The sequence below is a fragment of the Scedosporium apiospermum genome (genome assembly GCF_000732125.1).
Source record: "Scedosporium apiospermum strain IHEM 14462 chromosome Unknown SEQ_SAPIO_0099, whole genome shotgun sequence".
In the NCBI taxonomy this organism is placed as follows: domain Eukaryota; kingdom Fungi; phylum Ascomycota; class Sordariomycetes; order Microascales; family Microascaceae; genus Scedosporium; species Scedosporium apiospermum.
The window spans coordinates 1,538,737-1,555,913 of NW_015971800.1; the positions used below are offsets into that span (position 1 = coordinate 1,538,737).

A 17,177-nucleotide genomic window follows, 5' to 3' on the forward strand; every position below is an offset into this window, starting at 1 on the left:
TTCATACACCTATTGGCGTTTAAACACACAAGGAACAGGTCCCTTTTCTATTATTCGGACTGGAGCACAGAACATTGAGATTGGCAATTCAGGCGGGAAATCATCAGGCGGAATAAGGGATATTCTGCGGCATTCATGAAATATTATTTTCTTTGTATCTATTTCGGCATACTTTGGGGCAGCACATTACATGTCCCTATCTGTATATATATATCGATCTCATATACCGCATTCTAGTTCACTGTGCCTGCTTGTACACTCTGATTATTCTTTAGTGACTATAAAATCTTCTACGCGACACGTATACCGAGGATATGGCTGGTCTAATTTTTGGAACTTTTTAGACTATTCATCATGCCGTGTCCCGGGGGTGCCGTCGTTGAGCCTCAAGATTCCGATCTGTTCGAAGTCAAGTGATGTATCGGCTGGCTGGCTGGGCTGGGATGGATTATTCCTCGTCCGGCTACTGGACAGTCGAAAACAGCGTAGATTAGCTTGAATCGAGATCAATGATGCCAAGTCATTCACTTCATGTTTGCATCTTGCATGAGAAACTAGCCATAGAAGGATAGGAAAGAGGTGATGAGGCCTGATTCTACGTCACAGGTCACACGGGCTCTCTAGATCTGTTATTGAGATTATTTAGCTTCACTTTGTCAATATGTTGCAATGGTTGTTAAGACTTGAATTTTATGGGGGCCTCGAAAAGATGCTGTGCTGTCCAAATCCTTGCTCTACATTGGTGCCTCAAATTTAAGGCGCAAACAACCAGTATTTTTGGGGACTGCAGCCATGAGCCTCTCCAATTATGGTGCTATGCTCCTATCCGACACGACACTATTAAGTCCACCTTATCGAACTGCACCTTGCGATTTCTTGCTGCTTCGTGCCTCACCAAACTTCACCCTTCGCAACTCCCAATCTACACCTCTTCCCGCCTTTATATCATATACATCTTTAATATCCAACACTGCCCTAATTAGACCAATATGTGGATCATCAACTGGTGTATGTGCTTATCTCCCTTTTTTCCCCCTTTGGTCCTTTCACACCCCTTGTTATCATCCTCTTCCCAAAGCAGCTTGAGCCTGGGGTTGATGGAAAGCTAACCCTCCATGGCCTCTTGGCCTTTGACCAGTCTACGATGTGCTCTCCAGCCTCGGGCTGCTGAACAAGCACGCCAAACTCCTGTTTCTCGGACTCGACAATGCCGGCAAGACTACACTATTACACATGCTGAAGGTACATATTGCTCGATTCACAAGACCCTTTGACCGCTCTGCCTCCCCAGCGCGGAGATCCCAGTGTTAAGGCCATAACTAACGTTATTTGCCATGATTAGAACGACCGAGTCGCTATCCTCCAGCCCACCCTCCATCCTAGTACGAGACACCCGATTCCAAATCAATGAACACTCTTGGGATGGACTCGACTGGTTAATGCTAACCTATAACAGCCTCCGAGGAGCTTGCGATTGGCAATGTGCGGTTCACTACGTTCGATTTGGGTGGCCATCAACAGGGTAAGTCTCCTCCAGCGTCAAGATCCACGATGTATTTCTCGGCTCTCTCGACTTTCCCGACTCCGTTTCTCCCCCTGCGGCGTGACGTGAGACATGAACCTGGTTGTTCGAGCTTAACTAACGCGAAACCCTTCGTCCCCCAACGCAGCTCGCCGTCTTTGGAAGGACTACTTCCCCGAGGTGAATGGGATTGTCTTCCTCGTTGACGCCAAGGACCACGACCGATTCCCCGAGGCCAAGGCTGAACTCGACGCCCTTCTCTCCATGGAGGAGCTTGCGAAGGTCCCCTTCGTCGTTCTCGGTAACAAGATCGACCACCCCGACGCCATTTCCGAGGACGAGCTTCGCCATCAGCTCGGTCTCTACCAAACGACGGGCAAGGGCAAGGTGCCTCTTGAGGGAATCCGGCCTATCGAAGTCTTCATGTGTTCCGTCGTCATGCGACAGGGTGAGCTTCCCATTTTTCGGTCTATCTGGGGCTTGTCATATTTATGACCTTGTCGATTCGACGGATGATCGCATGCTTTGATTGCTAACTTGACGGGATATACAGGCTATGGCGACGGTATACGGTGGTTGTCCCAATACGTCTAAACATCGCAGACGCCCAGTTCGCTCGCCGCGCATGGGGATGAAGGAAAAGCGCAGCGGGAAATAGAATGAGAGAAAGAGCGCCGGGGAATGATAAACTCATCATGGCGGCCGCGCACCTGCTTTATATGTCTAGGACGCGACCTTAATGTCTGGGGGCTTATGTCCGATATGTCGAGGCACAACGGAATGATAAAACACTTTCTGCCAGGTCAAGCGAGAATATTACCTTGCACTTTGGGGCATGAACGACGTGGGTGTCTGGAAGACGTTTCAATTTGGATGGAGTTCAGGCTCCCCTTTGTTTCTTTTTCTTTTTCTTTTTCTTTTCTTTTTTTTTTTTTTTGTTCTCGTGGAGGTCAAACACAACACAAGCGATGATTAGATACGCCTAGGCTGTACCATTTCCCAGCTGGAAGATTCATGCAATTCATATTTTTGTTTTAAACTAGATTATTTTGGATGATATGTTGCTTTTGCCATCTCTCACCTTGCCACGCCGGAGAAGACACGCGTACGCCTTCCCGTTGTTGAGTGCCGAGGTTTGGGGTAGGGTGGTGCGGTCCATCTGGATGCTTCCTTCGGACTGCGAGGTGGTGCAGTTGGGAAGGGAAGGGGGGGGGGCGCATACTATTTACAGTTAGCCTCAAGGAGACTGTTCGTCTCTCTCGTACCAGGGATGCCTTGGAGGTGGCGGCATAACAATCCAACCAGGGCGCAGACTGGTAAGGGGATGTCCGATGACGCCGTTGAACTCACTTTGTCTCTTTGGCCTTCATAGCAGTTCATTGTCTCTGCCAACTGGCGACACGTGACAACGACGTCAGCTGTGTCGAGGCGGCACGACCCGATCTTGGGCGGGTGGAATGACCGAATGACCGAACTGGCTCACATTGATTTGACTGTGACATTGGCTGCGATTGCACAGTATTAACAGCAGGTTGCTTCACCTTTTCCCAACAAGATGTTCTAATGTTCCACCCCAACCATCAACTTTAGCGTCGACCTTTTGTTCCGTGGTCTTCTTCGCCTTCGTATTTTCTAGAATTGCAGGATGGTAGATTTATTATAATACCTTAAAGGACCCCTACTGCAACCTTACTTTACCCCACGTTTAACACAACAGCGATAGCACATTATTGATCCTCTAGTTGTGCTGCATTACGCTTTAAGCTGCAGCATTGCGACATGGGCCCCCGTGGATCCACCCCACCTATATAACTTATAACCACAAACCTACTATCAACCATGCCCGGGCGACGCAACAGCTTCTTCCAGTCCAGCGACTCCAAGTACGGCTTCTCGCCCCAGTCCTACGACCCCTCGAGCGTCCCCGAGATCGCCGAGGACTTCTCCGACCCAGAGGGCATTGAAGCCTTCGCGAACGCCCTCCATGCGCCAGACTTCCAGACCCCCATCGACGAGCTGACGTCCCCAAGGCGGACGAGTTTCTCAACGATCCGCAGTCCTAGACTCCGCCCTTCCGATGTCGATTCCCACGAGACTGACTCGCCAGCGTCCCCTGCGCCGGGCGGCAACGGGACCACACCCGATTTCCGACAGACGCTGTCCCTGACACAGCAGCCGCCCGTGTTCATATCGGCGCAGAACGACTGGGCGCCCGTGAACGAGAAGATCAAGAAGCCGCAAAGGCGGAAGAAGAGGAGGACGGCGGCGCCCGTGCACTCGTTGTTGGGCGAGAGGACCAAGGACGAGACCCGCGAGGGCTACCTGTATAATCTGCTCAAGTGGCCGCTGCTGCTGGGCGTCACGGGCATCCTTGCGCTCGAATGGATATCGTACCTCTTCACGCGGCTTTACATATACTTGTACGAGCAGACGTTCGCGTGGCGCGGGACGAGAGAGAGGTTAAGAAGGAACATGCGCACGACGAATAACTACCGAGACTGGGTCGTTGCCGCCAAGGAGCTCGATAGCTTTCTTGGTCGGCAGAGCTGGAAGGAGGAGAACGAGTATGCGTACTATGACTCTAAGACGGTCAGGCGCGTGTGGGAGCACATGAGGAAGCTGAGGCATAAGGCGGAGGATGTCGAGGATGGTGCGGATAAGGCCGAGGGGGCGGGAAAATCGAAGTCGGCGGATGAGCTGAGGATCTTGGCCGAGGCATGCGTGAAGAGCAATTTTGTGGGTGTCGAGGGTCCGAGGCTCTACAGCCAGACGTACTACGGTACTAAGAACTTGGTGCAGAACTACATCGATGAGTGTAAGGAACTCTTTTCTTCTTCTCTTCTTTGATCCCTCTTCCCGTCGCCGCTGCATACTGACTAGCCTTCCAACAGCCGAGAAAACGATCAAGTTCTTATTGAATACGGGACAGCTTTCCAACGACGACCGAAGGGTGCTCTTCAAGCAGATGCACGCCAACTTCGGTCGAACCGCGCTATGTCTATCAGGGGGTGCCACATTTGCTTACTATCATTTCGGCGTTGTCAAAGCCCTCCTGGACGCGGATCTACTACCGGACGTCATCTCGGGCACCAGCGGCGGCGCCCTCGTCGCGGCGCTCGTCGCGACCCGGACGAACGAGGAGCTCAAGGAGCTCATCGTCCCCGCCCTAGCCACCCGCATCACCGCCTGCCGAGAATCCATCTTCACCTGGCTCCCCCGGTGGTGGAAGACGGGAGCGAGGTTCGACGCCATCGATTGGGCTGACCGCGCGACCTGGTGGTCGCGCGGGTCCATGACCTTCCGGGAGGCGTACCAGCGCACGGGGCGAATCCTCAACGTCTCATGCGTGCCCTCGGATCCCCATTCCCCCACCATCCTCTGTAACTACCTCACGAGCCCCGATTGCGTCATCTGGTCCGCCGTGTTAGCCTCCGCCGCCGTCCCGGGCATCCTCAACCCCGTCGTGCTCATGATGAAGACGCGCGAGGGCACGCTCGTCCCCTACTCCTTCGGCCGCAAATGGAAAGACGGCAGCCTCCGCACCGACATACCCATCAAAGCCCTCAACCTGCACTTCAACGTAAACTTCACAATCGTCAGCCAGGTCAACCCGCACATCAACCTCTTCTTCTTCTCCTCGCGCGGCACCGTCGGACACCCCGTGACGCACCGTCGCGGCGCCGGCTGGCGCGGCGGCTACCTCATGTCCACGTTTGAGAACTTTCTCAAGCTCGACATGAACAAGTGGCTCCGCTTCATCCGCCACGCGGAGCTCCTGCCCCGACCCCTGGGGCAGGATTGGAGCCAGCTGTGGTTGCAGGACGCGTTCGCGGGGACTATTACTATTTGGCCTAAGAGCATCCTGTCGGACTTTTGGAATATCCTCTCGGATCCGGACCCGGATCGGCTTGCGAGGATGATTCACGAGGGGCAGCAGAGTGCGTTTCCTAAACTCAAGTTTATCTCGAATAGGCTCCGTATTGAGAGGTTGGTCGAGAAGGGAAGGTTGGAGACGAGGCCTTGGTTGAGGAGGGGTTCTATTGAGACGATATTGAGCGAGGAGGATATGAGGAGCTTGCTTGCTGATGGGTCGAATAGCACGACGGATGGGGACGATACCGAGGGCATCGAGGAGGGCATTGTCATGGGGGAGCATCACATCTTTAGGGGGATGGAAGATGAAGGGTATGCGGGTTCATACAAGGAGGACTGAGAGGGAGAGGGATATTTGGAGGGTATTCTCTTTCCCTCACCCCATTGTGTTGCTATATATGATTTGCAGTATCGGGTTTTTGGTAGGCAGTTGTTTCATGCATTGGGTTTTGGTATTATACTGTTGCATTGGCATTAATCATTTCCCCGAGACAGAGTAATGCTAGATATGATGAAGTGTTACGAATAGAATAGGATTACGCTTGAGATGTCAACATCGACGTCATATGGAGGTGTCTCCCAAACTTCCTCCCAGTAGCAACCATTCGCGATATATATATATATATATATATTGCTGGGCTTCAAGTCTTCCGTAACCGAGACATGATACCCTCCCGCCAGAGACCCCAGGAAACAAGAGGAAGATGAAAACTAACAAGTCAATTCAGTGTATGTAAACCCCGTTTTTCTTTTCCTTAACCACACCTCCCAATAACCACCCCATATATCCCAACCCCATTGCCCACCCTAGAACCCCAGTTGATAAAAGGAAAAGGTGAAGAAAGGTGGGGAAAAAAAAGAGGAAAACCAAAACCCGTACTGTACCTAAGTAAAAGAAAGCAGGAAAAGAAAATGAAAAGGTATCGGTTCCCCCTATCCCCTTCGCATGGCCTATGGAGGATACACCGTCAAGTATATGCACCTACGAAACGCCCGACCATTGTTTTTCTTTTTCGTCGTTTCTTTGGACAAATCTTCTCTGCTCCTTAATCGTAACAATTGCAAGAACACAAGATAATGAATGAAAATTCCGCTCCGTATGTTTCAGAACTGTGATACTCTTCTTCGTTATATGCACTATGTTCGTTTTTTTTTTCTTCTTGGTATGTCATAAAGGTTCGGGTGGCTGATTGAGAGGAAACAGAACTTGATTGTAGAATAAGGTATTGGTCTCTAGAATTGTATCAAGAGGCAATGACTCCGGCGACTAGCCCACACGGAAGCCTTAGAAGTCCACAAAGAGGTGACCATATCTGCCGTGATGATATTGTCAGCCTATGCCTGCTAAGTTTCGCGGGGGGCATGAGAGTAAAAAATTGAAAAAAGGGGGGGAAGTTTCAACTTACTCGTCATGTCCAGTCTGGCCATATCGTTCCGTCTCTTCGGGATACCGGTCAAACAAACTCGTATCGCCGACACCCGCTTTCACCGGAGGTGTGTACGGTGCGTCTATATCCTTCCGTGCAAGCCGCTCCCAAGTTACTTCAGCGAACCATGGGTGGTTCTTGATATCCGCCGAGCCATTGTAAAGGTTACCCAATCTCTTGGTGATATCGGCTGTGATTAACCTCGAGAGGAGATCTTGGGCGTCCGGGTTGATGTAGGTCGGATATTTCACCGTTCCGCGGAGAATGTTCTCATAGATTTTCAGAGGAGAACCGCTATCCCAGAAGGGAGTGTATCCACACAACATCTCGTATATCAAAATTCCCAGCGACCACCTAAAACCGGGTTTGCCGTTAATACTGCTCCCCATACCTCGTACTCACTTCAGAGCATGGAGTAGTTTCAAGGACAGAAAAGGGGGCTAAATAACATACCAATCGACCGACTTGTTATAGCCCTTGTTACTCACAACCTCGGGAGCAAGGTAGTCTGGTGTACCGCATAGCGTCCAGGTCTTGTCGGGTACCCTCTTCGCAAAGCCAAAGTCTGTTATCTTTAGATGGCCATGACGATCAAGGAGCAAGTTTTCAGGTTTTAGATCCCGATATATAATGTTTCTTGAGTGGAGGTACTCCAACGCAAGAGTCACCTCCGCTGCGTAGAATTTGGCAACAGGATTCGGAAAACGCTGACAGAATCAAGTCAGTATGCCACACGAAACTGCCGTTCTCAAGTGGTTCCGGAGCTCTTCGAAAGAGGAGAAAAAAGAAATTCAACGAAAAGGGGAACTTACCCCAGACTTTCTTAAGAGTGAGAATAGTTCTCCTCCTTCAACAAAGTCCATGACCATATATAAGTTTTTTGAGTCTTGGAAGGTACCCCACAAGGTAACAAGGAAGGGGTGCTTGACCTCGCCCAACATTCTCCTCTCATCGTTTGTGTGTTCCACCTGCTTCATCTTGACTACTTGCGCCTTCTTCAACACTTTAATGGCGTAAAACCGTGTGTTGTGTTTTGATTGTACAAGGTGGACTCGGCCAAAGCTACCTGTTCCCAGAGTTCTCAAAATCTCAAAGTCCTGGAGCGAGTATTTTCCTTTCGTAACACGGCCTTGACCTTGGTTGTCTTGCGCACCGGCGCCCGCTCCGGTGTATTGTGCGTGCTGGTTGCTCGCGGCCACGGGTTGCGAGGGTTGATTGGCTTGAACACCATGCGCCTGTTGCTGTGCACCTTGCTCGGGGGTAGGCTGCGCAGGAGGAGCCATTGCCGAAGCTGCCTGTGCTTGGGCGAGCTTGTCCGGGTCTGTCCCAGGGCTAACTGTCTGGCCGAGGTGGGTGTCCGGTTGCGTCAAGTACTGTTGTTGGGCGGGTTGCTGGGCGGGGATTCCATGCTGCTGTGGTTGGTTTATGAGATTGCTGATGCTGGGTAGATTCTGATGTTCGGGGGTGGGAGCTGCTAGGTAACCGGCCGGGTAGGCCGGTTGGGCTGTGACGTTCGACATTTGGACGTCCTCGTTGCCTGTTGAAGCTGCTGCTGCTGCTGCTGTGTTTGATGCTGCGTTGTTGGGCGAGGTGTTGTTGGGTGACGTGTTGGGGAGAGCAGGCGAAGTTGTCGCAGGGCCACCGGCGGCGGCGGCGGATGTAGGCGGGAGCGGGAACGAGGGCAATCTGCCGCCGCCAGCAGAGACGGGGGTGGACTCGGGTGGTTTAGCAGCGGCGGGGGCTACAGGACTTGTGGGCGAACTCGTCGGGTTTTCTCCGTTGCCCTCCCTGGTCCTTTTCTTCTTAAGAAAACCGAGAGGCATAGGAGGGAACGGTCGGGAGCTCCGGCCGAAATTGACTTAATGCAAAGTGAGTCGCGATCGTATTCGCGCGGCGAGCAGGAGGTAGATCGCAGTTCCTACACAGAAATGACGAGGTGGATGTGATCGGCGGGGGTGGCGGGGTCGTCTAAGCTCCGGATTCTGACACAAAAAACGCCTTGTCGGAGAATACTATAGAGTTTCGGCAATATCTTAAATAACTGGCAGAGCAGCTCGGCGGGTCTATAGGCTAGACGAAATCGCTCAAACGCCGGGTGGTTGCGTCTTTCGTTCGTGGTGTTGGACTCTCACACAGGCTGGAGGAGCGTGGTGGGCGGCTTCGGCGTTGGTGGTCTGCCAAAGTTGGTGTGCTTCGCAGGAGCGGGCGGCGAAGAACAATAGCTCAGAGAAGCAGCAAGCTCATGCGAACGTACGTGCGGTCCAATAGGGGATACTTCGAGGGTATCGATTTCGCAGCTGGGATGTGGCAAGGGAGAGAAGGTCCAGTCCTTTGGCAAGACAGGGTGGGTATCGGTATGCCTTTGTTCTGTGGTGTCGAGAGTGTCCGAGTGCTTGTGCGTGTTCGCAAAAATGGACAGGCTACCGGAAGAAGCGAAGCTTCCAAATCCAAATACCCGAGAGCAACCTTGTCACTCTAGGCACATGCCAGCTCGATTCGACAAGACCAATTGGGTCGCAGGTAAATGGTGGTATTGGTTGGGAAAGCAGTCGCAAGCAATTTAATTGGAAAATCGAGTGTTGGAGGAGCTCTTGAAAGTTCGCGGGAAAGAGAAAAAGCTCGCAATCAGGCCAAGGTACGAAAGTACTGCTCTTTGGCAAGCTTGGTGGGGATGACTGGATATGATGGGAACAGGAACATGAACACAGCACAGGATTTTGTGTGGTGTTTGGGAGGAGGGGGGGGGAAGCAGCCAGTAGCCAGTAGCCACCAACCAGTAAGCAGTAACCAGTAGCAGCAAGACGTGGGGAGAGCTAAAGCTGGCCTGGCGGAAAGAGGAGAGCACAGCACAGCACAGGGTTCCGGGGGGGGAGCGAGGAGAGGCAGGTGCGGGTCAATTGGACTGGATTTAAGACGCAGGATGCAACAACCGGCCCAAGCTTCTCGAGGGAGGAAGATCTGGAACTAACCGTAGTGCATGGGGGACGAGGATGATGGAAAAGTTGCCAGTCTCAAATTGCATGTTCGAACAGGTGTGCAGGTTGGGTGAGATCAAATGTTGGTGTTCTCGGCTGGCCAGGCTATTACCTCATAGAGGACTTCACTAGGAGGGGAAGCATAGAGAGCTAGGCAAAGGAAGGCTTGGAGGTAGTAGGGAGGAGATGGGAATTCAAAAAGTTGGCGAGTCCAGGGCGGGCTGGAAGCTAAGGGTCCAGGATTGCCTATTGGACTGGTTTCTGGCTCTGCGGGATGCGGATGCGAGATGCGAGATGCGGGATGGTGGATGGTGAATGGCGAGTGGCAGATAGGCCAAGTGGATGATGATGCGTCAAATGGATTTGGCTGCTCGTCGTAGAGGCTACTTCCCCAGTGAGCCGCCGCATTGCGTAGTTATACTTGTACTTGTACTTGTACTTGTCTCCAACAAAGGTCAATTGATGTTATAGTGGTGTACAATTATGCGTACTTCAATGTTCCGTACTTCAATGTTCCTGCCCATTGTCAATTGTACGAAGTATGCCACTGCGCTTTGAGCAGGTTCGAACTGGACAACATGAGTGTAACAGCCTCAGAGACGCCTATGTCTGCGAAGCCGCTTAGTGCCATCGATACTTTGTAATTACCGTACAATTCGAGTCTCTCGCTCTATCTATGAGCATCTCTTTATCACTCTACCGATGCTGAGGGCTGTGCCTACGAAGTAGGGAGGATGGAGAGAGGGGAGAGAAACCTATCGACAACGAAGCAAGAGGTTTGATGGACAAAAAGCAAAAGCCAAATCAGTCTTGAACGGCAACTCGGAATCTGGCCCTTCTCGATCCAGGCTTGGGACGGGACTAGCTGGGACTGACTTGGATGGTCGGCCAGGGCAGGGGCGATGGCCAGCATTGGAGCCAGGGCGAATGCGGAGCTCCCAGTCGATGAGTACTTCATAACACCTTGATGCAATTGATGTTATCATGGTGCCGTAGAATGTTGGATTATTTCGTACACTCCTCTCCAGGCGCGTCGAGCAATCCTTGAACAATCGTCGATACCTTCGTACATCAAGGATTAACAGATCGATCAATTGTCTCGTGCTGTACTATGCTGACCTCAACATTGATCTTGCCTCTGAGCTAGTACAGTTCGTGCCCCCATCAACTCACACCTACGCACTAAGAGCCCCCGCCTTCCCCGTAGCAGATCTGGGGAGGGTCAGGTCAGAGCTTCAAAGTGCGTCATGTCGTGCCAGGCGGCAAGTCCCAGCACAGCACAACAGACCAACACAGGAAACAATCGACAGCGGGGTTAAAAGTTGAAACAGCCCCCAAGCTGCCCCAACCTCCAGCAGGCGCAAATCAGACCAAACACTCGTGACTCCAGGCTTCAACCTCTCCAGCTTTGGCCTAAAGCCGCCGTGGGCATCTGCTGTAACTGTATGTACCTTTCCCTGCCCAAAGGCTTTGCTCATCCTCGATCTCGCAGAATATCAGACTAAGCACCTGATTACCGCAAGATCAACAGTGGAGCGGAGTTGGACAATGAATGGACAGATATTGGATCGTGCTCAGATAGGCTGGAAATACTACAGTCGAGGTGAGGCAAACCAAAAGGACCAACCATTTCTAGGAAAAGAACAATACGAAGTAGTATATCCAATCCTGTCCATTCGATCTCATTGTAACCAGGCCATGCGCCAAGTGCCCACCAATGTTACGCCATGTACGAAGTTGGAAAAGGAAAGAAAAAAAGTACTAAGCCGCATTGCATCTCCTCAAACTACCCTTGGGATGTATGTCAGCCACCCCTGGTCCAGGCTCATCTGAGAAAAATGTGCTGTATCTTGGGCCACGAAGAGAAGCGACCGTGTCATTCGTAGCGAGAGCCTTCGTGGGGCTCTCCTTGACCTACTCAGATGCTTTCCCCCTGCGTGCGATGCCCTGCGCACAGGTACAGCAAACCGTGAGAGCAAAGTCGCTCTCGTGTAAGGGGGAAGACGACCCTCCACTGACTGTACCAACAGCGAAGCAAATAGCCCTGGCTCCGGGGCGTGGACAATGGCATTCATGGAACAAAAGCTGAGATCATGGGCAACTGGGGCTTATAGCGTTCGTATTTGGAGATGGAACTAGTAGGCTTGGGTAGGGGGATCAACAACTCGAGCTGAACTTCTCGGTTTTATAACAACTGCTGCAATTGGTACCTCGATTGGTTTGAAAGAGCCCAAGCTCGACACTTGAAACCGTGGCCAGGACTCTCACACCCAGGACCCTTTGCCGATCGTCCACTGACAGGAGGCTTGGGCTCTGAGCACTTCGCCCTTACCGCCACTTGGAGTCTAATGAGCATCCCTTGTACTTACTTGTCGACCGACTCAGGGAGGAGAATCACAAGAGGAGAAAAGTCTGTGTGATGTATGTCTCAAAAAAGGCTTGCTGATAATACATAACCGATACACCCTGCTCCCATGACTAGTAAAAGGTCCCCTTCATACACATACTGTTTGCTCCGACCAGTCTCTCCATCAAGTCTAAACATCAGCGAATTTCCCCCCTTTAGTCACCGCCATAATTTTTTCAGGTATCTCAACATACAACATCCTTCTTCCGCAGACCAAGGGAAATAGAACACGGGACGCGAATAGAGCTCCCTAGAAGTATTTCAGTAGCACTCGAGGGGTAGGAATGGCAATCCCGGAATATAAACTAGGGACCTCGTAAAATGGCCGTACAGCGGAGCTTCTGTGCTTAGGGACAGGAGTGCAAGAGCAAAAGAGGAAATAGAAGAGTCCATGGTTTTTTTTTTGCTTTCATGACAGGCTCACCGACAAAGCCAACATACGCGCCCACCTCAATAATCCTGTCGCTTCTTCAGTCCCAGTTGAACAGCCTAGAATCGGTGGGACTTCTTCGACGTCCTCCATGCCGTGTAAGCGACATAAGAACCCGCAATGACAAACAAAACGAGGACCGACTTGACCAGGAATCCGAGCCAAGAACCGCTCTTCTTCTTCTGGTACGAATGCGCCTTCTGCGGCTTCTTGTTCTTACCAGCCGCCGGCTTCGAGGACCTGGGCGCGATGTAGAGGTTCCTAGCCCGGATCGAGATGATGTCGTGGTTGTCGCTGAGCTCGCCAGTCTCGGCGCTAAAGCCGAGGTACGAGATCTGAGGCATCGCCGGCGGCTCGTTGGTCTCGAAGCACTGCGTCCACTCGCCGTCGGCCTTGTACTGAAGCTCCAGCTTGAGGCTCTTGTCCTGGAAGTACGTCAACTTGAGCTTCGTCGGGACCTGAGCGTTTCGGATGCCGCGAGCCGAGCAACCGGCAAGCTCCGTGTTCTTGCCGTCGGTCTCCTTGTCGTAGCGCGTGTTGCCGTCGCCGAACATGGCCATAACGTAGGGGAAGACTACGCCGGGGCGGTTGTTCTTGTAGGTGTCGAAAAAGACGCCGAGGCCGTTGAAGTTGTCGGCGTGGCCGAAGACGGGACCGGGGGAGGCTCGCTCCTTGGTGATCCACATCGCGAAACCGTCGCCGAACAGCTGGTTCTTGCCGTGGATCTTGAATTCGACTTCGACCTCCCAATTCGTAGCCGTGAGAGGAACCCTGGAGAAGATCCATCCCGCTTGCGAAGGTCGGTCGGACGTAAGGCGGATATATCTGCATTAAGAGCTTTGTTTAGTAGCTGTTCGACAACTTCAACGAAGCTCCCTAGCTATGTGAAGGGAGGGCAGAGTCCGGGTCGGTCGTTGGAAAGTAACATACGAATCCGTTCGAATAATAGTGTCTCCGCCAAAGTCATACCACCGACTTTGCATATCAGAGTCAAGATATGGCTATAGATATCCGGTTAGTATTCGCTGTTGCGTTGTCGGGGTGGCTCGAGGACTCGTCTGCGACGTCGCCTACCTGAACTAACGTGTGCGTTCGCAACTGAGATATTGTTAGTGGGCCGATCTCCCAAGGTCAGGGCTGAACTCGGACAGTCAACCAAACTTACCGCGATGCTCTTGACCTCCCCGTCAATATCTTTCGGTGAAGTGGTATCTTTCTTGGCCCAGGCCAGCGCCGCCAGGCCAGCGGCCGACAGCCACGAGGTAAACCGCATAGCTGTTGGTCACGAGTACGTCTAGGTCTCGGTGTGTGAAGGGAAGAGCAAATCGTTAGAAAGGAAAAAGAAAAGAGTAAGTATAAGAGACGAAATTAGACAAGGAAAAAGTCAAGAGAATGAAAGAAAGAACTAGGTCAAGTCCTATTATGCTGGATCATCAGTTGATGAAATCGTCTTCCCCCAAAGACGCATTCAATGGCTCCTTCTACCTTGTCGCGGGTTTTCCACTGCTGGTAACAAAAGCTGTCCTCTTCTACGTCAAAGCAAACTGAACTTCCGATGTTCAACCGGCCCCTTGCACTTTTGGCTATGGCTACAATTGTACTATGGTCTGTGCTTGGCTGGGCTGGTCTTGAGGCTGATTAGCGCCACATCCACTGATATCATCTCAGACGCCTCTCGAGCCAGGGCAATATGAATGCTGGTAAGAATTACTTCGCCCAAGCCTAACGAGGTCATGCCATTGGTGTAGGAATCGGTTAATTCAACCTGTATGAAATAGTATCTTCAATACAACTCGTCGAAAAACTCCACTTGGACTTGAAGGACTGGGTACCGCTCTCTCCGGTCGCATGCAGAGGCTCGCACATTACCAACGGGAATCCTAAGGCTGCACGTGGAAAATGCGAGCCGAAACGAAGACCTCACAACAAAAAGAATATGCCAAAGTCGAGAAGAGGACACCGAATTATAACTGCATAGCCCCTTCGGACGAGTTTGCTTACCATACAGCAACGGATTCCCACGCCGCTTCGAGGTCTCCCTACTTCGTATCCCCGTCTGTGAACCTCCCCTGCCGTCGAATCGATGACTTTGGACTAAAATCGCCCGTCCCCACTTAAACGTCAACCTTCTGCCATCATTCCCCTTAAAAGGAAGAGAGAATGAGGGGAAACGACGAGAAGTAACCGTGACTTTGGAAATCTTAGACTGGGAAAACCGGAAACTTGGAGGGAAAATACACTGCAACTTGACGCCGCGAAAAAAGAACGATTCGACTAAATGATTCGACTTAGCTGGCGGAGGGGTGATCAAATGCTGGTACAAAAGAGTGAATGGGCGAAATCGATCACATCCGTTTCTGTACTTAGATTGGTGGGTGAATGGGCATCAGACATCGACGTATCGATGATGGTATGGGGAACAAGCACCTGCGAACAGGCGCCCACAGACCTGAAAACCACGCCATTGTCAATAGCCGCCATCCGGTAACTCGCCCTGGTGCTGCCAAGCGTAGCATGCACAGATGGTCACTAATACATCAAATGGTCGCCCACCCCCTTTCAACCGATGAGGGCAACGTGAATGTGCCATCGCCCACCGACTACACTACACAAGTCGGCTTCTTCAAGCCCCAAAGTTTGGGCACGCCTATTACCAAGACCGGCTAGGACAGCCCTAACGAATTCTCTGATAACATACTTTACCTATCGAGAAAAGGTTGCGAGAGAGGGGGGAAAAGTTACTCGTCTTTTCATACCTGTATTGGCGTTTCACGAAGATGTCAAATACCATGGAATAGAGGCACGTTCCCCTATTCAGTCGGGTAGATCCTCTGGAATTTACAACGGCACATGGGGAAACGGATCGTTTTAACAATTGGCACTTGGAGGTGACACTCTGCGATCTGCAGGTCTCTCAAGAATGATCCCTCCTCCTCGGAGGGCCAATATTAACCTTGAGCACTCACTTACTAGTGCCAGTATCCTCTGTTTTCAATGGTCTGGCCTGGAGGCAGGCGCTCCTGCATGAGTAGCGCAAGAGAAATCGTTCAAGCAAGGCGTAGATAACAGTACATGTCCTCACCCATTCTGCTCCATGGGAGGTCATACAAATATGCCTAGGTCACGTACAAAGTTACCTTGTCGACACCTGTTCACGGGTACGAGGTAATACGGGAACGAGCAACACAACAGTAATCATAAGTAGTTTACCGTGGCGGTTTTAGAAGAACAGGTTACTAATAGTGAAGTTGGCTCTTCCTCGAGAAGGATCTGAGACATGCTGACGCTTTGTTTTAGGGACTAATTGCAATTTTTGTCGTCCATAGATGGCCAGAACCTGCCAGTGGCTGCAACACGGAACGATTATGGGTTAGTGTTAGGTGAGGGGCGCATCGGGTCCCAATCGTCCTCAAGGGGTTAAGGTTACTGAATCGGCTCAGCCAGAGCGGAAGTACAGTTCCCCATCTCAACCAAACTTTACTTCGTAAGGACTCGCAAACTCGGCATTACTTGTCCATTGGCATGAGTAAGGAGAGGAGAACTGAGATAATATTCCGGTTTATCTGTGGGGTTTCACCATTATTTGGCGGCGAGAAAGTCTCTAAAAGGCGAATTGTACATACTCCGTACTTCATACTTTATACTGCTTGATTCTTTAATACTCGATGAAGAAACCCGCCGAGCCCATCCATCAGACAGCGCAATACCACTTTTTGATAGGGCGGTTGACCTCAGGCCTGGCTAGATAATAACATTGTGGGCTCGTCTACCCCAGACTAAGGTGAGCCATCTCGTGGGCGCTAGGTCCCGTCCACCTGATACTGCAATAAAAGCCTACGAATCCATGACATTTTGGCCTCGTGGGAGGAGAGAATGAACAGTCGAATCTCAGTAAAACAATCCTCGAGCGTTCCCTTGATCAGAGGGACGCAAATGACTTCTGGCGCGTTTGTGGTACGACCGGGTCAGGGATTCCAAAGCGACCTTCCGCTTCCCGTGGCCGCAGCCCGCTATAAGTGTGAAGTACTACTTCGTAAAGTACACCCTCGAGGTACATACCATTGGTCTTCTTGGTTTAGCGGCTCAGTATAGAGACAAGATAGTGCATGGTGGCGACGGAGGGGCAACATTTTTTTGAAGTTTTGCAAGAATTCCACTCGACTGGGCCGAAATGCGGAAAGACAACTGGTTGGGGTTCTGTCAAGTACTTCGTCAGACGTGAAGAGTTCAATGTTGGTCCACGATACTCGAACGGTAGCTTCGCTTCTGCGACACTTTTCTTTGTCAACCTGTGGGATTGGCCCTTGCGGACCTCGCCCGCCTTCCTCCAATTTTGGGAAAATAACGTGTCAAGTGGGTGCAGGTACACGTATTAAAAAGTACGAAGTAGATGACTCCCTTAGTTGCCAATTAAGGTATCGAGGCGGATCGAGGCATTCTTTTTTGTCATGGGGAAAAACTGGGCGTTTTAGCCGTCGCAAAACTTGACTGGATCTGACGGAAAAAAAGTGGCAGCACAGTTACTGGCGCTGGAACGGTGGAC

General features: G+C 51.4%; 4 protein-coding genes across 4 annotated transcripts; 2 read left to right on the top strand and 2 right to left on the bottom strand.

Annotated features, from left to right (window-relative positions):
• Positions 1-989: 989 nt before the first annotated feature.
• On the top strand, positions 990-2,116 carry SAPIO_CDS5864 (uncharacterized protein; the record flags this gene model as incomplete). Its single annotated transcript, XM_016788103.1, has 6 exons — positions 990-1,008; positions 1,139-1,242; positions 1,343-1,382; positions 1,457-1,522; positions 1,671-1,970; positions 2,076-2,116. 6 exons carry the CDS (start codon positions 990-992, stop codon positions 2,114-2,116), a joined length of 570 nt encoding a protein of 189 aa, XP_016642419.1.
• Positions 2,117-3,361: 1,245 nt separating this feature from the next.
• Positions 3,362-5,735, top strand: SAPIO_CDS5865 (Patatin-like phospholipase domain-containing protein; the record flags this gene model as incomplete). The annotated part of the gene is made up of 2 exons (XM_016788104.1): positions 3,362-4,337; positions 4,414-5,735. The coding sequence occupies 2 exons, from the start codon at positions 3,362-3,364 to the stop codon at positions 5,733-5,735; spliced, it is 2,298 nt and encodes a 765-aa protein (XP_016642420.1).
• A 945-nt stretch (positions 5,736-6,680) lies between these two features.
• On the bottom strand, positions 6,681-8,645 carry SAPIO_CDS5866 (Catalytic subunit of cAMP-dependent protein kinase; the record flags this gene model as incomplete). Its single annotated transcript, XM_016788105.1, has 4 exons — positions 6,681-6,708; positions 6,802-7,176; positions 7,276-7,529; positions 7,635-8,645. 4 exons carry the CDS (start codon positions 8,643-8,645, stop codon positions 6,681-6,683), a joined length of 1,668 nt encoding a protein of 555 aa, XP_016642421.1.
• A 4,048-nt stretch (positions 8,646-12,693) lies between these two features.
• Positions 12,694-13,907, bottom strand: SAPIO_CDS5867 (uncharacterized protein; the record flags this gene model as incomplete). The annotated part of the gene is made up of 4 exons (XM_016788106.1): positions 12,694-13,459; positions 13,565-13,635; positions 13,709-13,732; positions 13,800-13,907. 4 exons carry the CDS (start codon positions 13,905-13,907, stop codon positions 12,694-12,696), a joined length of 969 nt encoding a protein of 322 aa, XP_016642422.1.
• Positions 13,908-17,177: the final 3,270 nt, after the last annotated feature.